The 25,181-nt window shown below is 52.4% G+C and overlaps 1 protein-coding gene across 1 annotated transcript in view; it reads left to right on the forward strand.

Annotated features, from left to right (window-relative positions):
• The window catches only part of ATG2B (autophagy related 2B), a 78,305-nt gene extending 69,309 nt beyond the window's left edge, over window positions 1-8,996 (forward strand). Inside the window, exons 37-42 of the mRNA XM_029950948.1 lie at window positions 2,381-2,450; window positions 2,822-2,904; window positions 3,483-3,604; window positions 3,800-3,954; window positions 4,785-4,934; window positions 7,732-8,996. Coding sequence (XP_029806808.1) covers window positions 2,381-2,450; window positions 2,822-2,904; window positions 3,483-3,604; window positions 3,800-3,954; window positions 4,785-4,934; window positions 7,732-7,962 — 811 coding nt within the window. The 3' untranslated portion in view covers window positions 7,963-8,996. The remainder of the gene's footprint in view (window positions 1-2,380; window positions 2,451-2,821; window positions 2,905-3,482; window positions 3,605-3,799; window positions 3,955-4,784; window positions 4,935-7,731) is intronic.
• The last annotated feature ends 16,185 nt before the right edge of the window (window positions 8,997-25,181 follow it).

Consider the following 25,181-nt stretch of genomic DNA (forward strand, 5'->3'; position numbering starts at 1 on the left):
CGGGCAGCCCCCCGGCAGCCCCCTCACACCCGCGATCCCTCGGGCCACTCCTCCAATTCTGCAGCAGGAATGGCCTTTTCCTCTTAGCTGCGGCTTTCCCCTCTGAGGTCCCTCTTCCCAGGCACTGTGGTGGCCTCTTTGCACCTCCTCAAACATAACGTCCTTTACATACCTTGGCTTCCTGTGCTTCCCTTCTCCCACGCGAGAATTTCCTGTGGTTTTCCGCCTGCCCCTCCCCAGCACTGTGTGTCTCTCCTGACCCCTCCCTCCTGGCTCATTGGCACTGTCAGGAAAGACGTGTCCCCTGCGCTGCCCCACAGCTCGGCCCGCGCTCACTCGTTGGAGTTCGTCCTTGTTTCCAGATCCCTTCATCCTCCCCGCCTTCCTGCTCCCCCAGCCCGAGCGGATGATGACTCAAGCCACCTGTGTCCTGAGGGACCGTCAGCTACTTCGTTCTCCGTTCTCCTGCGGAGTCTGTGGTCCCCACGTTCTGTCCGTCCAGGTGGACTTCAGGCTGTACGTCAGCTGTGGCCCAGAGCAGGCAGTGTTACCATTTTAGGTGCTTTCATGTTTTATGTATCTTCCGTACTCTAGGAAATAGAGAAAAAAACAGCAATATGAGATTCGGAAAGATCCTGGAAGAGATGATCTCTCTGGTTCCAGGCCTTTAACCAGGAAAGAAGGATCTGTTGGTTTTTCTACCAAGAAATTGTGTACCTGAAGTAATCATTTGAATACTAGTTTTTGGGTTTTTTTTTTTTTGTGAACACTGGATAATGGGTCCAAAAGAAATAGTTAACAGTTCAGTTAACAGTTCTGGCCTGAAAGCAAAGAGATTGGATACTTTCTATTTAGTCTGCTTGTATAGCCTTATTTTTTAGGCAAATGTTTATTTGTATCATTGGACTGTTTAAAATAGCTTATAGAGTTGAGCATACACCCAAAACTCCCTGAGGGCCCAGGACCTTGGGGCGGTAGGCAGTGACATGATCCAGATTACTACTCCAGAGAAGTTGGCTTGCTCCGGACCACACAGGTAGTGGCCGAGTCAAGACCAGAGCTCAGGTCTGCATCCCAGATCCGGTGCGTTTCCTAAGCGATGGCCTAAGAGCCCCTCCCACAGCCATTCCTCTGTGCTGGCCGGATGCCAGCTCTTGCTCTGGGCACAGCGAACAAAGTGGGGAAAAGTCCCTGTAGAGTTGAGATTACAGATAATTACAGTAGACGATCTGTCGTATTCTGTGCCATGGAGAAGAAAGAGGGCGAAAGGAGGAGGCAGGCATCGGGGGCTCTTGCCGCGAAAGCAGAAGGAGACCCTGTGGAGGAGCGTATTTGGAGGATGAGGGGTGATCTGGGCCCCAGGCTCCTCGTAGTGACTGATGGAAACACAGCACTTCCATTTTACTGTGGGTTAAACTGGGCTTTGGTGGAGTGGCCTAGGATATAAGTGCAGACATTAATTCTGTAGAAAAATTGCGTTTCAAGTCCCAATCTACAGTCCAGCTCTGGGAAGTCCGCTCGTCTTGTTTGAGGTATACCGTCGGTGTGTAATTATGACTGCATTCTCACAGAATTTCCAGTGGCTCTATGTTGATGCCCTGTTTATAAGCATTAATTTCAAGAATGCTCTCTAAAATTCACCAGCGTAGATGGCATTTTAAAAGTCTACTGACTTGGGGCGCTTGGGTGGCTCAGTCGGTTGCGGGTCCCGACTCTTGATGTTGGCTCGCGTCATGATTTCAGGGTTGTGGGATCGAACACCGTGTCGGGCTCTGGGTGAGCGTGGAGCCTGCTCGAGGTTCTCTCTCCTCCCCTCTCCCCTGCTCTGCTCTCTCTGTCTCAGATAAAATAAAAAGTAAAAAATGAAAATGCTGACAAACATGTTTAGGTTCAGAGTTTAAGTTCTTTGCCCATGATTGTGTCACATATAACTGGTGAACCTGGGACTCATGGCTGGGATTTCTGGCACTTTCTGCTTCACCATCACCATGGAGCTTAAGTCCCTTCTTCCCTTTTTTACTTCTTGGTAGTGATTACATTATTTGGTTTAATCTTGAAGGATGCTTTTACTCATTTGTTCTCTGTATAAATTGAGAGTATCTGCCAGAATACATTTTTCTAAGGTCAACATTATTTAGTAAACTAGGAAAAGATTTTTGTTAGAAAACTTACATAAATACAGTGTACAATATGGTAAACGTCAGTTTAATTGTTATAGCACCTTAAGAAAAGGAGGAGCTAACAGACATTCCTCTTTAGGCCTTAAGATACTTTTATTCACATTATTTTGTGGCTTTGTTTTTATTCTCCAATTGAATAAATTAACTCGTATCTAATTTCGTACCTTTGAATATGAATAACTCCCTTTCTCTGTCTTTAGAGAATTTAGATTCACATCAGAAGTTCCTATTCGACTTGATTATCACGGCAAACACGTGTCAATGGATCAGGTTTGGAAACTTTGTATAAATATGCACCACAAAATTAGCTACTTTGTTTTTTGTTTTCCAATGATCTCTTTGTTTTTCTTTGTTAGGAGTTAATTTTTAAAGCTTTTCTGTCATAGTTTATGTATGTTTGAAATGACGTACAAGATTTAAAAATTCTATTCTTAAAGTAAATGTCATTTAAGAACCCACAAGTAAAGTTTGGCATAAGTTGGGTCATCTTTACTATTAAGTATGTATTTTTTTGTTTGTTGTAAATACGTCGAGTGTTCTAGCTGTATTAGTGAGTGAGTATTACTTTGCTTCCCCGGGTAACAGCTCTTGTAAACGTTAGGGCTCTCCGCTACAACATTAACCTGTTTTGCGTTGTGAAGGGCACGCTGGCTGGGCTCCTGATCGGGCTGGCGCAGTTGAACTGCTCGGAACTGAAGCTGAAGCGGCTCTTCTACCGGCACGGGTAGGCCTGCGCTCCGGGAGGCCCCGCGGCGCGGTCCCCGCAGCCGGGTCACGGCACGTCGGGCGTTGAGCTTTCCTAACAAATGCACGTCATTTAATTCCTTCCCAGTAGGGTCTGCGGGGAGCTTCTGTGTAGAGGATGCTTCCCAAGCAGGGGCTACCTTTTATTCGGCGAGAGTAGCCGTAGTTTGGAGAGAGGAGTGTGTTCCAAAAATAGCTACAGTTACTTTTAAATAGTTGCCCAAAGCCGTAAACTAGTTCAGTTAGCAGAAAGGTTGGAAGGCCGCCCCGCCATGTTTCCTGGCCGCTGAGAGCCGTGTGGTCGCTTACAGACCTTGAGTTGGTCCAGTGCCAGAGCCCCGGGCGTGCAGGGACACACCTGTCCCCCGGGCTCAGAGACGGACGCTCAGCTGTAGTGCACGTGTGCACGTGTATAACAGACTCAGATGGACACCTACAGTATTTTGTCCTTGTAACTGGCAAATTTTCTTTTGTCTTCAGTTAAAAAAAAATGCCCCCAACTTCTGTGAGCCCACAAACTCTCCCTCTGCCCTGTGCGCTAACGGTCGTTTGCTCTAGCTTGCTGGGCGTGGACAGGCTGTTCTCGTACGCCGTCGCCGAGTGGCTCACGGACATTAAGAAGAACCAGCTGCCGGGGCTCCTGGGAGGCGTCGGGCCCCTGCACTCGCTTGTGCAGCTGGGTGAGTTCTTGCTCATCCCGCCTGGTCTGTGAGGCTTCACCCTCTTGGAGTTCACGGATGCCTCTGAGAGTCTGTGTGCTGACCTGCTTTCTAGCAGGCGCCCCTGTGTGTGGTTCACAGCCCCGGGGTTAGGGCGGTGGCGGAGACCCGGGCCGAGGCGTGCCTGCTGACCTCCCTGCGCGGCTCTCCTCCTAGTGCAAGGCCTGAAGGACCTGGTCTGGCTGCCCATAGAGCAGTACCGGAAGGACGGGCGCCTGGTCCGCGGGTTCCAGAGGGGCGCCGCCTCCTTCGGCACCTCCACGGCGATGGCTGCGCTCGAACTCACGAACAGAATGGTTCAGACTATACAGGTATCGCCCCATGGCCCGCACCCTCTGCGCAGAGAGCGGGGCCTGTTGTAAAACGGTTGGGGTGGATTTTTTTGTTTTGTTGTTAAACCGATATCATGAAAATACACATGTTGAGAGTAGATATTTATGATGACTTAATTTTTTATTTTCTTATTGCTTAGCTCTCCGGTGTTAAGTAATTTGGAGAAAGAAGTGGGACGCAGTGTCAAATTTGTTTGCCTCTTTCAGTTAAATTATGACCATTAAGTTAGTTGAGGATTTATTTTGCCTCATTTGTGTGAAAAGATCCTAGCTAAAGGTAAAGAAAGCAAAGAGCGGATGTATTAAGGTTTCTTACGTTAAGCATTGAGCTCCAGCTGACCTTGGAGATCAGTTGTTCACAGACCGCATTCTTGACTGGCCCGGTGACCTGGATGATGTTCTCAGGGGTGGAGGAGCGACTGAAGAAGTCGGCTCAACCCAGATACTAATTTAAAAAAATGTTTAATGGTTATTTTCAAGAGAGAGGCAGCAAGAGTAGGGGAGAGGCAGACACAGTCCGCAGCAGCTCCAGGCTCTGAGCTGTCGGCACGGAGCCCGACGCGGGGCCAGAACCCACAAGCTGTGAGATCATATCCTGAGCCGAAGTCGGACACGTAACCGACTGAGCCAGCCAGGCGCCTCTAGAAGTTCATTCCTAATGTGCACTTTACCGTTCTTGTTTTTGTTGTGAAGAACTCAGCCCTTGTGGAAGTTTAGGGCCTGTGGGTCCCTGTGTCCTTTTGTCAAGGACATCGTTGGAGCATGTGCAGGCTTTCTTCTGACTCATTCTTTCTGACAAAATGATCCAGGCAGCAGCAGAGACTGCTTATGACATGGTGTCTCCTGGGGCCCTTTCTATCGAGCCCAAGAAGACCAAAAGGTTTCCTCACCACCGCCTCGCCCACCAGCCAGTGGACCTGCGGGAAGGTGTGGCCAAAGCCTACAGTGTTGTCAAAGAGGTGAGTGACCTTTGAGAGGACGAGCCGGACCCGCCTGGCGTGCTCTCCTGGCTCTTGTCTAACGGGCTTTGGGCTTTGCGCCCGAGAAGCCCTGGGAGCGGACTGGGACCTGCTGCCCATAGCCAGTGCAGGTGTCTGCCTGAGGTCGGCAGAGACCCGGGCCGTGCAGTGCCGGGCTCACACAGAGAGTCCCGATCTGCAGGATGGTCTGCTTGTCCTTACGAGAAGCAGCCAGCTGGGTTCCGGGGACCCGCGTGTGCCCTCCCCAGCCGGTTGTGACACGGGGTCACGCCGCGCCCTGTCTGCTCCACTGTGTGTAGAAGGAGCGCTCTTCAGGCGAACTGCGCCCCCGTCCCGATCCCTGCCTTCACTGTCCCGAAGGCGGTGCGAGTTGTTTGGTACGCGTTTTGATAGTCTTACTACGTAAGTATTCACAGGCAACGCGAGCTCCTGGCTAGATGTTAAAGGTTGGCATAAGTGGGGTCGTCGTGCGTGTACCGCTCCGTAACGTGTGCCTTTCAAGGTCTGTCCGCGTCAGTATATGTACGTCTAATCTAAACTGTCTCGCAGCATTTTATTGTAGGACTCTCTCTTCCCATGGGAGACCGTTGCCGTTTCCCCCCCTAAAAAGGTGCTCTAGGAGTGTTCATGTAAATGTCCCCTTGTGTGTTTGTGCAGGAGGTTATGTGTGACTGTCTGAATCCTGACATTTATTAAGCATCGCCAGGTTGCAGTTTAGTTGCACCAGTGAATCCTGGTTCTTTATGGACGTCACTGGGGACATTCCCTGTCGGAATCTTTTCTGACCTTGTTTTTAATAGGACATGCAGTTTGAGGTGGTTTCACTCGTGATGTGTTTCCCTGTCACGTTCTGACCGGCACGGGTGCCTCGGACAGTGTTTTCCCTGCAGACTAACCTCTGAGGCCCTGAACAGTCAGACGACCACTGAGGTGGGGCCCCAGGACGTGTGCTGCTAGCATAAGTAAGACCACTTGCCTTTCTTAAGAGGAGATTCAGCTGGGAGAGTAGAATTCCTGGTCAGACCTGTTCCCATAGATAGCGGGATGGGCTGATTATCTAACATGGAGACGTGTTAGAAATCGTTTTGTCAAAATGATTCTGGAGTTCAAGGCCTAGCGGGGGCCGTTGAAAGCCAGATATAATGGCACTTGGATAGGGAGCACTTTACCGTTTTCACAAAGTTTGACCAACTTAATCTGTTTTCATTTAAAAAAATATATTTACGTGCTTACTTGGTGGTAGGTGTATAGCGACCACCAGAGCTAGGTGTGTCTTGCTCGCCCCTGAAGCCCGGCTCCGCGGCAGCGGCTCCCCAGTGGAGCAGGGGCAGTCACGGTGGGGTCAGGGTTGGAACCTGGGTGTTCGGATCTGCCGTGTCGTCCTCCTCCTCTCAGACTGTCAGGATGAGATGGCAGGAGGGAGGCTGTGAACAGTAAGTGCGGATCGAGATGGTAGACGGAATCTGGACTCGGTGTTACAGACTTTTTAAATAGAGGCACCTACCTGGCGATCAAGATGTCTTTTCCCTGTCAGATGTCGGTAACTCAAGGACTGGAGAAAGCACCCGTGTATTTCACAGATAGGCTGCTCCTGCAGGTCGGCTCTGCTCACGGCAGTCTCTAGGTCGGATCTGGCCCCGGCCTGTTTTCGTGTGGACCTTGTAGCTTGGGATTATTTTACAGTTTTGAAGGATTGTAAAAAGAAGAGAAAAGGAAAAAGCATAAATGGGAGAGCCTGTGTGGCCCACAGACATTTGCCGTCCGGCCCTTCCCAGGGGCCGCTGGCTGACCCCGGGTGACAGAACAACCCCGCGGTGGCTGTGAACAGGGCAGGGGCGGCAGTCGGGACTCGTCAGTCTAGAGCACCCGCAGCACCTGCCGCTGCGTTCCTCGTGTCCTTTAGTCCCGCACATGGGGGATTCCCTGTTGGAAGCACTTGGCGGAGGGAACACTGAGTGCGGGGGGCCGGGAAGGCGCGTCCTCCTCTGGTCTCCACGCTGGGGGTGGTTCGCCTCGCCGGGGCCGTCCCCTGCGGGACCCGGAGTTAGACCAGGGCTGGGTTCAAAAGTCCCCGGGAATTCTGCCCTCGTGGCTTCATCAGCACCTTTTTATATTCAGCTTTAAAGCTCAGCAACCGTGTTAGTGTCACACAGCTGTAAGGAGGACGAAAACATGCGATGGAAACCCTGTTGTAATGACAGACATGGTCCTGCTTTATGCTCTCAGGGTTTTTTTCTATTTAATCCAATAAGATGTTCTATTTAGCCTTTTATCTTAAGTGAATGTTCTGTGGTTATCTTTTCTAGTCTATAGCCAGTAATTTAAAAAACAAAGTAAGTACCTTTCTGGAGTTGTGTGGATTGAGGTTTTCTTGTTACCGTTGAATCAAAGGAACTGTCACCATATTACTTTTGTGATTAGCTTTATTCCAGAAGCTTGGTTTGCTGAGTTTAACTAGAGTGAGTAACAGTGCCAGGAAAGCGACCCTTGGATCATTAAATATTTCCTTAAGCCTCCCTGTGTGAAATTGTAGTTTAGTTCTAATTTTTACACACCCGTGTCACAACAAAAATGCTAAATCATAATAATTGCCTTTTATTTTCCCTTATAACTGGAATTGTGTCATTAATATTAATCTCCTGGGTTATTTTCAAAAGCACAGTGGGTATTTTTTTCTTGTTGATTTTCATCTTGATGATGTTGATGGACCTGCTAACGCCGTGGACTGCGGGTGATCTGGGGATTTTTCTGACCTGCTCTCCTCTCCCGCTTTCAGGGACTCACAGACACAGCTCAGACCATTTACGAGACCGCGGCCCGGGAACACGAGAGCAGAGGCGTCACGGGCGCCGTGGGCGAGGTCCTGCGCCAGATCCCCCCCGCGGTGGTGAAGCCGCTCATCGTCGCCACGGAAGCGACCTCCAACGTGTTGGGCGGCATGAGGAACCAGATCAGACCCGACGTCCGGCAGGACGAGTCCCAGAAATGGCGCCGCGGGGAAGACTGACCCCCTACGCGACCCTCGGGCCGGTGATGCGGGGGAAGTGAGCGTGGCGCCCGCCGGCAGCTTCGGGGGCTCCTCGCGTGCATTGTGCTCATCTCAGGAACAAAAGCGCTTCTTAGCTAAATAATTTAATATAAAAAGAACACTCAACCAAAAACTTGTGACATTTTAGGGCTAGTTTGGTACTTGCCTGTAGCAGTGTTTGGTGGCTGGTGTCAGGAGTCCTCCGGCACTCGCCGCCAGCTGTGCAGAATGCTTGCTTTTAGGGACACGGCTAGAACTCTGCTGGCGGGAGACGAGAGGCTGGGAGCCTCCGGTCACGGCACCGAGTGCCCCGAAACTTGGCGCTTTGAGAGCTCGCTTCTGTTGCCCCGAGGAGTTGATTTCCCTCGAGGCTTAAAAAGAATCACAGCTTCGAGACTTTCCTTGAGAATGAGAGCCCGAAGCCACAGGGAAATGCGAAGCGAATCGATTTGCATACAGGTATCCCTGGGGAGTAGCTAACCTCGTCTGTCGGAGGCCGTGTCGTGCACCGAGATCGGGATTTCCGTCTCCCCAGGAAACCTCTCTGTGGGAGTTTGAGGACGTGAATGTGCAGACGTGTTCTGTTGTGTTGCACTTTATCCTCCGTGTGCGTGTGTGCGCGTGTAGATTAGTACCAGTCATGTGATACGTTCGTTACGTAATTTCCAGATCTTCACAAAATACAAAGAGGAGTGAGACTAAATGTTTTTGGCAAAAGAAGCTAATAAGTGTAACGACTTCCATTTAAGTGTAAGTGACGATGTGCATTCTGTAACGAACTGGGGCCCATACGACTGTTTGTATGTCCAGTTTCAAGCAGGTGTGGAGCAGGCTGGGTGGGAACGTGCGGACAGGGAGACTGGGAATGACCACCTTTACTCTCGTGAAAGTAACCAAAAATCCTCCAGATACGCCCTAGTCAGCGATTTCGAAGTACCGTTTTTACTGGGTTAACAATGTATGTTTTGATAACCTGTCAGGAATGAATAAAGTATTTTTATTTAAAGGTAAAACTGTCTTCCGCTTCCGTGGGTGGTTCGCTCTCCTGTTCATCGGTGCGGCCCCAGGACGCCTGGGCTGCCGCCTCCGCGCCGATCTGGGCTCGTAGCAAGGACCCCGCTCCCCAGGAGGGGTGGGGAGTTGTCCTCAGGAGCCCGTGGTCAGTGAGTCCAGCAGAAAGGAAGTGGGGGACTTTGTGTTTGTCCAGTGTAGGCAGTTGCACGATGTGACTTCTCCTTTCCTAAAGTGGGGAGGAGGCTTTGAAGTGAGTTTGGATTTCAGAACTTTGAAGTTCGCGGTTTGAAAAATGATGTGGAATCGATTTCATTCTCCAGGTTTTCTGAACAAGAGGGCAATGTAAACCAAAAATCTGGACATGTAACATTTATAAAAGTCGTGGTAAACAGTGTTTAATTTTTATTTTGTTCCCTTTGTACCGCTGAAAAACCTTCTGCTCAGATAAGCACCTGTTTAAGTGTCACAGAACCGTCTTTTACTCTGTGCCTGTTAAATGGAGCCCACGTACAGCGGGGTCCCGAGTCAACACTGGCCACCCCTGTCCGTCATCTGCTTTGGCGGGGGGGTGTTCCGACCACCCTGCTCACGGGCCCCCACGCTCCAGGTTTCCTGAAAACGGTGTACTTCCTGTGTGCATTATCCATGATGATTAACCAAACTGAAAAGCCCTGGATCGAACTTAAAAATAGAAAAGACCTTTAATTTTTAAATATACTTCCCCCTGGTCACATTACTTATTTACGTTCAGTTCGATGCAGCCTGCGGAGGCATAGTCCTCCCCTTCTTTGCACTCTGAGTTGTAAATAGATGGTCTTGTGACAAAATCGGGTTATAAGCCCTGTTTTGACTTGAGTCTTCATGACGTAGCTGTGTACGCGTGGTCTGGGCCCCGCGCCCGCCGCCTGCAGGGTCTGGGGCCAGAAGCCGGCCTCGGAAAGGTTCCGTTCTGTTCATCGCCTCTTCAATCCAGATGCTCTTCCCACGAGAGGGATGTGTAGACTGTATTTGAGCACTTCTGCATTATTAAGTATCTTCTAGTTTTTCTCCTTTAACAATGTCTTTTCCGGCTTTTGTGTCACAATGACAGCGTAAGGAGAGCGTTGGGCAGGGTCCTTGGGCTGCTGGATCTGCACCCACTAACTAGATGAGTGGTGTGGCCAAGACCCTTGATTTCTCTGAAGCCTCAGTGCCTGCCTGCAGGCTAAGGGGTTTTGTATTACAAAGCCCAACAGAGATGTTTGGGTGATTGGGGCATGTGTTTGTGCTGGGGGGATGGAGGTGTGGGATCTAGTGCTTGGTAGGGTGCCCCCGTCCTGGGACCCCTCAGGCTGATGGCGCTGAAGGAGATCACGGCCACACCACACACAGGGCAGCCGTGGGCTCCCCTGGATCGGGGCTCTCTCCGAGCAGAGTTTGCGTGGCCTCAGGAGCCGTGCGGGCGACCTTTGAGGGGCACTCCTGAATGGGGGAGACTGCGTGTCCGCTTGGAGCTGCGTGGAGGCCGGGTAGGCGTCTCCGCAAGGAGCCCAGCGAGCAAGCTCCGCCGGGTCCGTCAGCAAGCTTGAGCGCGAACGGCGTGGCAGACACGGGCGGGGGCCACTCGGTAAAGGGGAAGTCCGCGGCAATACCTTCTCTTGAACGGGGACCAGTTTGCACCCCCAGTTTCCCTGTCTGTCCCCAGCTTGCCGTTACTTACAAGTAGGACCTGCCCTGCAGTACTTGTCTTTTAGGATAGACCTGCTTCTTCTAGACAGAGCAGGAAGCTCTCGTTCTAGCGAAGTTTGGGTCCAGTTTGGGTTCCCGCTTAAGCACGTGTATTTAACATCAATGTTTTTTATAATGCGAAACTCACTTTGAGAAATCTTTCCAGTCAGCGTGTGCCTAAAATGGCAAAAAATACTAAAGACTGGGGTTTCCTGCCTCCTGCCATGCCACTTTTCCAGGAAAGTACTGTCTGCTTTGTAATTGTCCCCTTTTAAACCCCCATCCTGTAGGTTTGGTGCCTCTGCTCAGTGTCTCACTGTGTAGATGACTCTCCTGTGCGGGGGCCGTGTGTTCTGCTGTGTCCTGCCCCTCGGGTGGGTTAGGTTCAGGTTCCGGGCACCGTGTGTCCCTCCCCCGAGCAGGGGGCCGCACACAGTGTTGGATGAGCACACTGCACTGAGTGCTTCAGGGGTGACAGCTGTTACGCGTTTGGTGCCTCAACGTGAGAGAAACCGCCGGCCTTTGCTTCCGTGTTCTTCCCCCGCATTGAGTGTGTTTCCTCGGAACTGTGGGGAGGAGCGTGGCAGGGCTGGCGTCCCGCGCCGAACAGTGACTCTGTTTCCCCTCACATCTCTGACCTACCTGAGACCGTAGAGACCATGTCTGTAAAGTTCGTTAAGCTCAAAAGGAAGGGACTGAGGGGTGTCTGGGTGGCTCAGTCAGTTAAATGTCCGGCTTTGGCTCAGCTTGTGATCTCACGGTTCGTGGGTTCGTGCCCTGCATCAGGTTCGGTGCCGACAGCTCAGAGCCTGGAGCCTGCTTCGGATTCTGTATCTCCCTCTCTCTGACCTTCCCCTGCTCACACTGTCTCTCTCTCTCAAAAATAAATAAAAACATTTTAAAAAATTAAAAAAAAAAAAGGGACTGAGAAGTTAGTGATCCTCTGTGTCTGCGAGTGGGTTGGACATGCCCGTTGGCATCAAGTAGAATGAATCAAATATAAGTCTGTGGGTCTCAGGTTTAGCGAGGAATGTTACGTAGTGTACCGTTAATGTTGGGGAAAAATCTTCTATCAAGCGAACCCATTTCTGTTAGTCTTTTTTTTTTTTATGTTTATTTATTTATTTGTGAGAGGCAGAGAGAGACAGCCAAGCAGGGGAAGGCCAGAGAGAGAGGGAGACACAGAATCCAAAGCAGGCTCCAGGCTCTGAGCTGTCAGCACAGAGCCCAACGCGGGGCTCAAACCCACAAACCGTGAGATCATGACCTGAGCTGAAGCCGGAAGAAGCCAGACGCTTAACCGACTGAGCCACCCAGGTGCCCTTGTTAGTCTTTTTTTTTTTTTTTTTTAATATAACCAGAGCTGAGTACTTTGTTGCCAGTTTACTTCTAAGTCCGGAGTGTCAGGTCAGCCCAGCGCCTCCCTCCCCTCAGTAGACTTAGTTCAAACCCATCTGCCATCAGCCTGCCGACACGGAGTGTTTTCCTTTCGTTGTGTCCTGCACGTCGAGGGTAGGAGAGGCGCTCCAGCACGCCATCACGATGGGCTCCTTTGGCGATGAGAAACTGGGGTTCTGACAGTTCACCTTTTGAGACGTCAGCAGTTTTCAAAAAATCAGCGTTAGAGATTTTTGCCTCCTGTGCCAAGGACAGGCACCTTGGTGTGGAGCCTGCCGCTTTTGTCAGTAAGTTCCAGAGCGCCCTCTGCTGGCTCTGGGGAGATGGCAGGCTTGACGCTGGCTGACCTTGACCTCTCCAGGGCTGTGGGTGGCTGACGTAGAGGCTGCTCCTTTATGAAATGTGTTTCCTTTGCTGTTTCACACGGATTTCGTGTGTATGAAGTGGCAGCCGCCGCCGATGTCTAGGTGGACTCGTCTTCCCTCATCTCTATAGCTCGGCTGTCACACAGGACCGGCTGCTGTTTGATTGTGGAATTTGGAAGGGGCGCCAAGTTCGGCTCTTCTGTGAATCCATCCTGACTGACGTTAGAGATTGATTTAATCTCACTACAGTGTCGTATACCCATTGCTAAGATTCCTGGTTTCCCCAAGGTGATACTGGATGTGAGTATTTCAGAATACTGATGCTGGGGGTACCGGGGGGCTCAGTCGGTTAAGGCCGACTTCAGCTCAGGTCGTGATCTCACAGTTTGTGGGTTCAAGCCCCGCATCGGGCTGTGTGCTGACAGCTCGGAGCCTGGAGCCTGCTTCAGATTCTGTGTCTCCCTCTCTCTCTGCCCCTCCCCTGCTCATGCTCTGTTTCTCTCTGTCTCAATAATAAAAATATTTAAAAAAATTTTTTTTGAAGAATACCAATGCTGTATTGAGTACTTTTGTGGAAATGTTACTTGTCAGTGTGACTGTTGAAAATATTATGAAATGAAGAGAACTCTTGAAGACAATTAAAATATTTACCCTTTGGAATTTGCTTTAAACACTATTGTCTTTCACCAAGAACTGTTCCCAAAACCCGTATAAAATACTTTCCGGCGCGGGATGTGGGTCTGTGTCAGAGCCTGTGCTGAGAAACTGTTCCGGTGACCCCAGTCCTCGTGATGGCAAGCCTCGTGTCCACCGCTGCCCGGTTCCCAGATCTGCAGGGCGTGTCGTTTTAGAATCTGCTCCTCCTTCCCGCTTTGGGGCACGAATCACTATCATCGCTATAATATGGACTTGTGGCAAACATACCTTGCCGTTTTGGTCTTAGGGACCTAGATACATACTTGATAAATCTGTTCTATTTGGAGAAATCGTTTTATTAAAGAGGTGTTTTAAAGAAACACTTTTACATGTTTGAGACAGAGCGTGAGTGGGGGAGGGGCAGAGAGGGAGACACAGAATCGGAACCAGGCTCCAGGCTCCGAGCTGTCAGCATGGAGCCTGACTCGGGGCTCCAACTGTGAGATGATGACCTGAGCGGAAGTTGGGTGTTTAACCGACCGAGCCCCCCAGGCGCCCGTTAAACCCTTTTAAAGGCAGTGCCTCGAAAGGGGTTCTTAGGTGACAGACGTCACTGTCGCCATCCACTTTGAGCTGCCAGCGAAAATCCCATCACGCCCACACAGGGCTCTTGTGCAAGACAGCCGGGCCCCTCGGTGAGGTGCTTCCTACGAGCCAGGCTGATGGCGGGCGGGCCCAGACCCCTCGGGGCCCCTCGGAGGGGCTCTTGTCACCGTCGCTGTTCTCCAGAGGAGGAGACAGGTGCAGAGAAGTCCAGAGAACTTGCCGGAGGCCGCATGGCTTGACCCCTGCTCATCCGAGGACATCCTGAAAGGCAGCACAGTTGTCTCAATCAGTGAAAACTTGTCACTAGTTAGGAAACTAAGAACGGAGTTTTGCCAGAAGATGAAGATCCGAGACCCTTCGAGGACTTGAGCCCAAGGCAAGAACGGTCTCTCCTCACCGGCTCCTCCCCTCGCCCCTTCGGCCTGGCTCCGCACCAGCCGCTCCAGTCATTCGGTCCTGCCGCACCATGGATGCGAGGGTTGGAGCCATTTGGAAGTTTGTTTTCTTTTGGTTTGCTTTGACTCCTGAAACTCAGGCCCCACTCTGCACCAATGAAATAAAATTCTGCAAAGGGGGCTACGTCAGGGTCTCCCCACCTTAGCCATCTTGACATTTGGGGCTGCATAATCCATGGTTGGGGGGGCTGTCTTGTGCGCTGTAGGCCGTGTAGCAGCAGCCTTGGCCTGACCCAGGAGATGCCAGTAGAAATCCCTCCGCCCCTGTTGTGAAAGCCAAGGAAGTCTGCAGATACGGCCAAGTGTCCCCTGGGTCTGCGCCCACCTGGGGCACACCTCTGGAGAGCGTGTGCAGCCTGGAGCCAGAGCAGTGCCTAAGAGCCTTCCCTCCCACACTCCTTTCTAGAATGTTCTGCCTGCTTCCTCCTGATCACAGCTTCCAGGTTACCATTTTCAGACCGGGCCGGCCTCCCTACCTACCGCTTCATTCTCCATCCCAGCACCCCCTTAAAACGTAACAACTCTCTGGTCCTCACGAACCCACACCGACGTGTCTCGCTCCTTACTCTGCGGCCCCCTCCGGGAGGGCAGGGTTCACACACCTGGTGCCTGGCACAGGCCTTGCCAGGAATCAGGGCATCAGGGCCTCGAGAATGGATGAACGAACAAATGACCCTCAGTGGTCACACAGTCCTACGGCCCCTTTGCCGTTGAGAACGTGGCCCGAGAGGCAAAGTTATGCGCCCAAGATCACACGACTGAACACTTAAAGTCCTTTATTTGATGCAGCATTAGTTTTTCTTGGTTTTAGCAGTATTTAAAGAAGCAATACAGACACATAGCTGTGTAAGACAGGAGAGCGCAGCATCTGTCCGGTATTTACTGTGGGCCGGCTGTGTTCAGCACTGGACCCTGGGACGTCCACGTGGGGCACCGGCCTGGGCCCTGGCAGGAGGCAGACGGCCACCCAGGGCGCCGGGGACCCGCAGGGACCTTGGTGCTTCCTTCCCTGTCCGCTCTGGGTCTGTCCTGGGCCTCGGGCAGGAGGCGCTGGGGATTTCTCGCCTCCCTGAGACACCCTGAAGCCACAGTCAAGGCCTCACCGCGGGGCTGGAGGGAAACGGGAGAGTGAGGGTCCCAGAGCCTGCGCTGCAGGACGGGGGCTGCCGGCAGCTGCCAGAGGGGCCAGCAGGATAAATCCCGGGCTCCAGCTCCCACCCTCCATCTGCCGCCAGAGCCCCTGGCAGGGTGTCCTCTCGCCTGTATCTGTGCTAGTCATTCTGAAGGGGACAGAACCGATGCTTGGGAGAAGTGACCTGCCCAAAGGCACACAAATCTACTCGTCCAGGAACACTGGTCACGAATGACGGATGAAACCCTCCCAAATCCCAACCGCTTTCCATTCACTTAAAGTCTAGCCGGTGCTCCCGAATGTCTGGAGCCCTCCTCCCGGGTGATGGAGGAGCCCAGGCTCCCCGATCTTGTGACTCGGCCTGCCCCTGCCCCCCAAGGACGGCCTCGTGCTGGGGACGTTGGCCCGCACGCTATTGGTCAGAACGCCGTCACGTCACCACTCCCAGCTCCAGGCGGGGATCTGGGAGCACCTGCCCAGGGACCGGCTCCGGCAGCCTGGCTGCGGAGGGTCCTGTGCTGCTGGCGGGAACCGCTGCGTTCCCAAGGAACTGCGTTCCAACAGAATTTGCCGCTGCCCGAGCTGGATTTATTTTTTCCTCCCGGGCTTGTTGATATTTTGGGAGGCGGTTCCAGGAGGTGCCGATTCAATTCAGCAAACAGATGCGCGGAGTGGTGAGGCAGGAGAGCTAATGTAAAGGCCTCAGAACTCAGCAGTGATTCCCAAACCAGGCCACACCCAAGACCAAGAAAACCACCATACCTGGGGCTTGTGTTTGAAATTCCCCAGGGGACCCTTGTGTGCAGACAAGTTTGGGAGCCACTGGGATAGTGGCTAAGAATATAGATTTTATTTTTTCTAAGTTTATTTTGAGAGAGAACAAGCGGTGAAGGGGGGAGGAACAGAGGATCTGAGGCAGGCTCAGTAGTGACAGCAAAGAGTCTCATGCGGGGCTTGAACTCACAAACCATGAGATCACGACCTGAGCCCAAATCAAGAGTCAGACACTTAACTGACAGAGCCACCCAGGCGCCCCAAGAATCTAGGTTTTTGAGAGAGGCTGCCGAGGGCTGACCTCAGGTTTCAGTGCTTGTTAGCTGGGTGGCCTTGGGGAAGTTGCTTGACCTCCCTGGGCTTCAGTTTCCTCCTGTATAGAGATAATAATATGGTCATTATGAGGATGATGTGAGTTAATATGTGCAAAGTGCTTAGACTAGAGTCTCACACACTGTGTAATTATCACATGAGTGTTAGATACTATTTTTGGTGCCTCCTCTGTGCGAGGTCCCAGGCTAGAGATAGAAGATGTCCCCTTGCTCCTGGGGAGCTCAGAACCCAGTGGGGAGACATCGATTAGACGCAGCCAATCATTCTACCCATTTGTCCCATATCACATGGAAATCACTATGTTTTGCTCCTGAGAAATGAAGTCATATATCACAAAGCCGAAGAAAGGACCAGACACTCCTCAGGTTTTAGAATCAGACTTCCTGCTTCTGTAACCACCACTTGGTCTCCTTCCCCACAGCCATTCAGACACCTGGCCTCTCTGGCATTAACCACAGAGCTGGGGACGCCTTGGGACAGCTCTGGGGGGCCGGCTCCCCCTTTAACCCGATGTTCAGGATTGCCTGGTCTCAGGGAAATCTGACTTGAGGCGTACTTCCTGGGTAACATTTGGAAATAAAAGTCAAGGAGGGTGCTGGAGGCAAAGTCTTTCAAGTTTGGGAGCGGAACCTCCACATCCTTACAGGAAGAAGTTCTAGGCTCGCAACAGAGGGCAAAATGTGCTTTTAAATTCAGATTCCACTGAGGTATAAAGGGAAGCATGACTGCTTGGGGCAAGGTACTAGGTTTTGGGCTTGTTTTTTAAATGTTTATTTTGGAGAGAGAGAGACAGAGCATGAGCTGGGGAGGGGCAGACACACACACACACACACACACACACAGACACACACACACACAATCTGGAGCAGGCACCAGGCTGTCCACACAGAGCCCGATGAGGGGCTCGAACTCACAAGTGAGATCGTGACCTGAGCCAAAGTCGGACGCTTAACTGACTGAGCCCCCCAGGTTTCCTGCAAGGTACTGGTTCTGCGTCCAAAACCCTGATGGGAGCGTTTGTCAGCCCAGGTGTGGCCCGGTTAATTAGAGTGCTGAGGACCTCGAGGCGGTAACTCCAAAATGCGTTTAATATTTGGGAAAACTGAAGCACAATCCCCCTCTCCCCTCCACTCTGCTATTTTAATTTTGGTGTCAGTATCAACAGCTCCACAGTGAGAAATCCCCCTTCATGGATGAGGGACACCCCTGGAGCCAAATAAACACCTCTCTTTTCCATTTCAGTATGAACCAAAGTTTTACTTGTTAAATTTCCCCCTTCAGAACATACTGTTTTCTTCAAAACCCTTTTTGTTGTTTTCTTTAAGTTTATTTATTTATTTCGAGAGAGGAGAGAGCACGAGCAGGGGAGGCGCAAAGAGAGAGGGAGAGAGAGAAGCCCAAGCAGTCTCCTCCATGTCAGCGCAGAGCCCGAGGTGGGGCTTGAACCCACAAACTGTGAGACCATGACCTGAGCTGAGACCAAGACTTGGTCGCTTAACTGACCGAGTCATCCAGGCGCCCCATTCTGAAAGCCATTTTCAGGGGCGCCTGGGTGTCTCAGTCAGTTGAGCGTCTGACTTCAGCTTAGGTCATGATCTCACAGTCTGAGTTCCAGCCCCAAGTCAGGTTCTGTGCTGACAGCTCGGAGCCTGGAGCCTGCTTTGAATTCTGTGACTCCTTCTCTCTGTCCCCCCCACTCACACCGTGGCTGTCTCTCAAAAATGACTAAACGTTAAATTTTTTCGGAAGCCATTTTCTTAGCCGTTATGTCTTATTTGCTGAATTGGGGTTCTAGCCATGCTCCATCCCAAAGACTGACATTGAATAAGTCATTTAACTTTGCTGCGTCTCAGATTCTCTGTGATTTATATGTTCAGCACCTCACGACAAGGGCAAACAACCGAGTCATTGATACACCCATTTAAAGCTTCGGTGTCTTTTCCCAGTTGCTCTGTTGTAGAAGTGGAACCTACCAAGGCTAGCAAGACTAATCATTAAAACATTTTTCTTTTGAAGACATCTTTAAATAAACGAGTTCCAGAGAAATCATTGCCTTTTCCCATTTCTAGGTTCTGTTGTGCTTTGGAACTGATCTGTTGTAACGCTTTTTAAAAAGGGCTTTGGAATTTCATGCAGAATCCCTTGCGGGGGGGAAGTGCAAGCCTCCTCCTCGGCCAGCAGAGGGCGCCCGCTCCCTTCCGGAGTAGAACTTCGGTTCAGCAACCGCCCGGGGCGAAGCCAGCCCCCAGCGGCGGCGCTTCTGAGCCTGCGCAAAGTCTGACCCCGCGCCCCGGGGGAAAGTTTGGGAAAATTCCTAACTATCCCAACCGCTTCGCCAGGCTTGTCCGTGGCAGCGTCCTCGTGGTCGAGGGCACTGCCTAAATTAAACATGAAATGTCTTTTTGTTTCACAATTTCTCCCCGTAAGTACCCCCTGGGGGTAGCACACACCGGGCCATCTCTCAATGCGTGGGCTTGGGCCAGGTGTCACAACAGGCTGATAAGGGACTATTTGGGGCATGAAATAATAGCAATGCTGTTTTATATTCAGATAAAGATCTTTGGTGGGTTTTGCTGCAGGGGCATTTAAAGGTGAGTCCGAGACAGAAGCCTGTTTGAGCTTTGTTCCTTTGCTGAAAGGCAGCCCCTACCCCCCCACCCCAGACCCCCCACCCCGGCATTCAGAGCTGGGACAAGGGGCAGGAGGGATGTGCTGGCCTTGGGCACATCAGTAATCAAGATAAACAGCAATTTAATGCTGTGCTTTTGAAAAATACAAATGAATGCACAGACATCTGTGATCAGCAAAACATCAGCATTTTTTTAAATTTTTAAAATAGGTAATGCCTTTATATTTTTAAGTAAGCTCTACACTAAACGTGAGGCTTGAACTCAAGATCAAGGGTTGCCTGCTCTGCCAGCGGAGTCAGCCCAGTCTCCCAAAACATCAGCCTTTTTTAAAGCCGGCTCCATGCCTTAGGCACGGCTGGAACTCACAACCCTGAGATCAAGACCTGAGCTGAGTCAAGAGTCTGACGCTTAACAGACTGAGCCATCCAAGTGACCCCTGAAACATCATCATTTAATTTTAATTTTATTTTACTTTTACAAACGTTTATTTATTTTGAGAGAGTGTGTGAGCAGGGGAGGGGCAGAGAGAGGGAGAGAGGGGACCCCAAGCAGACTCCATGCTCAGCGCAGAGCCATGACCCTGGGATCCCGACTTGAGCTGAAATCAGGAATCTGACGTTCACCCGCCGGAGCCACCCAGGCGCCCCTAAAATGCCAGCGTTTTAAATCATGACCGTGTTCGGCGTCTCTAAGCTCTTCTCTGTCTCCTCAGCTTGGCCAAGTCCTGTTGCATCCTGTCTTCACTTACAGGGTGGATACTTTGCACCTTATGATTGAATTTCATTCTTCCCTCCCTTCCTTTGTTTCCCCTGTTCCAGCCTCGCCCCTTCCCCCGCCCCAAGGTGGGCTCTCGCTGGTGGAGAGAAGACAGCTCTGGGAGAGGCCCCAGGGGTTGGCTGGAGGAATTTATTGTTGAGCCCCAGGGAATGAAGGCCAAGTCCAACACGAGCTGCTACAAACCGCGATCACTGTTTGGGCTGGAGTAGAGCCATCGCTAATGACACCGGCCAGTATTTGCTGTGCGCACAATGCATGCCAGAGACGGCTCTGAGAGGTTTTACACGCTTGGCTGTTCGGTCATTCGACTGCGGTTGGTGCGGACCTGGCACCTCTTTCCTTCCCTCGGTTCAGTCCTTTGAGGGCTGAAGTCCCACCGCCTCCGAGCAGTCCCCCCAGACCACCAGCCTTTCCTTGAGGTTGTCATTGAAAAACTAGATCACAGGAGTTAAAACGTGGTTCTCAGCTGGGGCCAGGGGTATCTTGCTGCCGGAAGACATGTGGTCACAGCTGGGGACATTTTGGTTGTCACGCTGGGGGAGGGCTCCTGGAATCTAGGGGTAGATGCTAGAGGTCTGAAATGTTGCTAAACACCCTCTGAGGCCCCCCTCCCCACCAGCCCCCCATGCCACAAAGAACTGGGGGGCCCCACACGTCCATACCGCCAAGAAACCCTGAACCAGAACTTGCTGCGGTGTCACTAGGGGTTTGGTGAACACTGGGGAATTGGATTTGCATTTCGCCATCCAGCTTCCGGGGTTTTGCCTGCGGAGTAAGGGATGTTTGGAGTTCGAGTCCCTGGGAGTAAGGGATGGGCAGGAAGATAGGAGCCGGGGTGTGAGGACCGTTTTCCTGCCTGAGTTTGGAGCTATGTGAGGCAGGAGTCAGAAGGCGGGGGTCACAATGTCGCCTTCATGACTGAGGAGGGCATGGCTGGGTGACGTCACTTAGATGTGTGGCATCAGTGGGCTTCTTAATTCTTTATTTTTTTAATTTTTAACAATGTTTTTATTTTTGAAAGACAGATTATTTTTGAGAGAGAGAGAGAGACAAGAGTATGAGCAGGGGTGGAAGAGGGGCAGAGAGAGAGGGAGACCCAGAGTCCGAAGCAGGCTCCAGGCTCTGAGCTGTCAGCACAGAGCCCAACGCGGGGCTCGAACTCATGAACGGTGAGATCATGACCTGAGCTGAAGTTGGACAGTGAACCGACTGAGCCCCCCAGATGCCCCAACAGGCTTCTTAATTCTGAACCCCAGAATCAAGCCAGCCTACCCACCCTGCGCCGGGTGATGCTGGCGGCTTCCGGGAGCGATAATCCTTCCAGCCATCAGACCTCACTGGCTGACATCTGGCATGAGGCAAAGGGTGTGGGTGGTGGTCAGCGCCCTCAATCCTGTTTAACTTCAAGATCCAGCTCGGGGTCACCTCCTCTGTTCCCCTTTTGTTTCTTTCTTTTTTTTTTTTAATGTTTTATTTATTTTTGAGAGACAGAGAGAGAGAGATAGCGTGAGCAGGGGAGGGGCAGAGAGGGAGGGAGACGCAGAATCCGAAGCAGGTTCCAGGCTCTGAGCTGTCAGCACAGAGCCAGCTGCGGGGCTCAAACCCATGAACCGTGAGATCATGACCTGAGCTGAAGTCAGAAGCTCAGCTGACTGAGCCCCCCAGGCGCCCCCATTTCCCCCTTGTGTCTTGAACTCCTCCCAGACTTCATGGATTACACATCTCACGCCGAGAAAAGACCTCTCTGACCAGCAGTCTCTATCGGAGAGCTCTTTCCTCAGAGTAAGCCAGAGTGTGCTTCTCAGGATTTTTTTCTCTCTGTGATCCTGTTGGGGTCACACTAAATACATTTGCTCCCCCTTCTTCACAGTCTTCGCTTCTTCAGGAAAGCCCTCTCGGCTCTCGCTGTGTCGTGAAGGTTATGATATTGAGCCCTTTCACCAGTCTGATCCCTTTCTTCTGAATGAGCCAAAATCTGGACACAATACTCTTCATGTACGCTGTCCAGTGCTAAGCTAAATGGGGTATTACCTCCCACACTTGGGGTGTTATACTCCTATTGATATAGCCCGGGAGCCGGCAGCGATTTCAGCAGCCACTGAGCTCCCTGTCCATGAAGCCCTGGAGTTTCTTCCTCTCGCACTTGCTGAGCCCCAGCGACCCTCCTAACACTCTCCTGTCTCCTGAAGCTCCTGGGAAGTAAGCCTGTCTCAAATCCAGCCCCGCGCAGGGGGAGTCTGCCGCCATGAAGGCAGCTCCGATGCTGGGATCCCTGGCACTGAGGCCTGTTCTCTGGCCTCACGGTCTGGCGGGCATCCTTGGGTCTGGACAGAACCCCGTCCCCAGAGTCCAGCCCACTGGGTAACCTTGGGAAAATCTCTGCTCACCGCTGGGGTCTCAGCGTCCTTATCTGTAAAGAGGAGGAGTTCCGCTTGGTGGCATCTTTTTTTTTAATCCTTTATTAGACTCACAGAGAGATCCTCGTGTTCTTTACTCAGTTTCCCCCAGTGGTACCGTCGTGTACATGCGTCCGATGTCAGAGCTAGGGGATTTGTCACGCTTTATCCAGATGGCCCCAGGTTGACACGCACTCATTCTAATTTAAGGCCTTTTCTAGCAGTAGGACAAGACTTCCTGCCTGCTCCTCAAGGACCTCACGACTCATCTCGGAGGTCGAGGGCGGCCTGCGTCCGACACCCGGGAATCCCCCGGGCTGGGCTCCCGCGATGCTTTGTGCTGTTCGGTGCCCACGACAGATGGGGAGGGGTGTGGCGGGGGGAGGGAGGGGGCTGGGGGTTTCTGTGACAGGCCCACCGCTGGAACCGGGTTGGGGAAGAAGTCCCCAGTCTTCCCCAAGAGGAAGTGGGAGCCCCCGTGGGCGCCGGAGCCGGGGTGCTCGGAGGCCACGTGCTCGCCCTTCCCTCGCCAGATCCGCGGGAATTCCAAGGGTCCTTTTCTCCCGGGCACTGATCCTTTTAGCCCAGGCAGGAGTGTCTCCCTCGGCAGCCGAATCCTTGACCTTCCTGACGAAAGGGCAGAACCCTTCCTATGGGGGGCTGTCAGTCTCTCCCCTTGCAGGGAAGTGTCACACGCGCCCCGTCAGGCAGGTGCCTGGCCTCCCAGAGGCCACTGTGTACAGGCCTCTGCTGTTCGAATCTCACAGGCCAGCACCCCCTTCTAGACGGCGGGATTGTCCCTTTGCGAGCCCTCGAGGGCGTTTTGATGAGCCACGGCTTCACGCAGGGCCGAGGAAGAAGCGAAGAGGTCATATTCGGGTCGGTTCGCTCAGAGCCCAGAGGAGACTGGGCATTCCTCTTTCTTCCCGGCTCTCCATCTCTGCCTGAGCCCCCTGTTCTGGCCACTTTCTATGCGACCTTTGCTCGGGGGACTTCTGCCTGGGGGCTGTGACCTTGCGCAGGTGCTGGAGGCTAACAGGCAGGTGACTCAGCCTCTGCTCCATGGGAGGGGGCTGTACCCGATGGGGGGCGTGGGGGGGTGCCCTGTCTGCAGGGCCAGAGAACCAGTGCCTTGGGGCAGAGCACCCCCCAAGGTCAAGTCCAGGAGGCCCCTGCTGGGCTCCCATGCCTGCACCAGTGTCCGCCACAAAGTAGAGGCTCAGGAAACACCAGCCCCGGAAAGAACGCAGACCCCGTGTTGATAGATTTGCCACATGGTCAAGGGAGTCCTGAAATCTGGATTTGAATCTGGATTTTAAATACCGGTAACAACCTCAAAACTATTTTTTAAAACACCATGTGATCTAGGGGCGCCTGGGTGGCTCAGTCGGTTGAACATCCAACTTCGGCTCAGGACATGATCTCACGGTTGGTGAGTTTGAGCCTCGCATCGGGCTCTGTGCTGACAGCTTCAGATTCAGATTCTCTGTACCCCCCCACCACTCCCCCGTTCACACATTCACAAGTTCACAAAATAAATAAACACCATGCGATCTAAATTAAACCCACGGCAGGCTGGGTCCTGCTTGTTGACCTCAGTCCCCACTGTTCAGGAAAGCCCCAGGGGCTGGAGCACTGACGGTGGGTGAGGGGTTATCACCGACAGCCTCCAGGGCCTAGTGGCCCAGCGCCTGCTGGCCTCTTAGATCCCACAGCCGGGCTCCAAGAACACTGGCCTCCATCCCTTCCTCAAAGGCCTCTAGGTGTTTGCTGCTGCCCCCGGAGGACAGGCCCCTTGGTGTCCAACCCACCGGCTGTGTCCTTCCCAGACCCTCCCAGGTCCCGCCTGCAGGGGCCCAGGGGCACCCCATCCCCCACTGCTCCCGTCCTCACCTGCCTCGTCACCAATGACCTTCTCCTTTCCCTATTCCGGCCACCTGGTGCCATGGCCACGCGGGGGATGGAATGTTCCATGCAGACACTCTAGATCAGTGCCCACAGCCTCTTGTGCTCTGTCACCTAGGTGCCCCCCTTGCTCTGTAACTGCATCCACTCCACCTCTCTCTCCTCCTAAGTCCGTTCCTTCCCTGATTCAGCCATTCTCCACAGTCAGACCAGTAGAACCACCAGCACCCTGAACTACGGCTGCCCATCTGGCAAAACCCCAACACTGGGGACCCCCAACTGTCTGTCTGGGGCCTGACATGGCTAAGTAATTCACACCACATGAGATCGATGCCTTCTAGCTTCAGCCGGGCCCTGAGTGCCCCTTGGAACAACTCCTCCATGTTTCTCTCCCTGCCCTTGACCATCTTACGTCTTCCTCAAGCCTCACCTTCCTTCACCCTTCCCCCTCCTAACCTGTGAGCCTCCATGCCTCGGGTCGAGCACGTTCCTTCTATCTGGAACACACGTTGTTGCCATTTGGTCTGGCCAACTGCTTGTTCTTCAGATTTAGCGTATACGTCTCTTCCTCCTGGTAGCCCTCCAGACCCATCCCCACCCAGCCACCCCTCCCAGGCCCCGTTCCTCTGTGCTCAGAGCACCCCCTCGCACTCAGTGGGGGCAGTTACCCTGCTTTGTGTCACTCTCTTTATTATTTTTTATTCTATTTAAACGTTTAATTATTTTTGAGAGAGAGAGAAGGAGACAGTGTGAGCAAGGGAGGAGCAGAGAGAGAGGGAGACACAGAATCCAAAGCAGGCTCCAGGCTCTGAGCTGTCAGCACAGAGCCCAATGTGGGGCTCGAACTCCCGAACCATGAGATCATGACCTGGGCTGAAGTCGGCCGTTTAACCGACTGAGCCACCCAGGCGCCCCTCTTGTTTTCTTTCTTTGGACTCTAGTTATTTCTGCAAGTTCCTTGGGGATAGGACCCCTAGCTGCATCATCTCTGCAGACCTAGCCATCTGCCGAGGAAATCTGGGGTGGGCAGGTGGGAATGGACCCTCACCGGAAGCTTGTCTGAGCGGCCC

Source organism: Suricata suricatta, chromosome 9 (genome assembly GCF_006229205.1).
Source record: "Suricata suricatta isolate VVHF042 chromosome 9, meerkat_22Aug2017_6uvM2_HiC, whole genome shotgun sequence".
In the NCBI taxonomy this organism is placed as follows: domain Eukaryota; kingdom Metazoa; phylum Chordata; class Mammalia; order Carnivora; family Herpestidae; genus Suricata; species Suricata suricatta.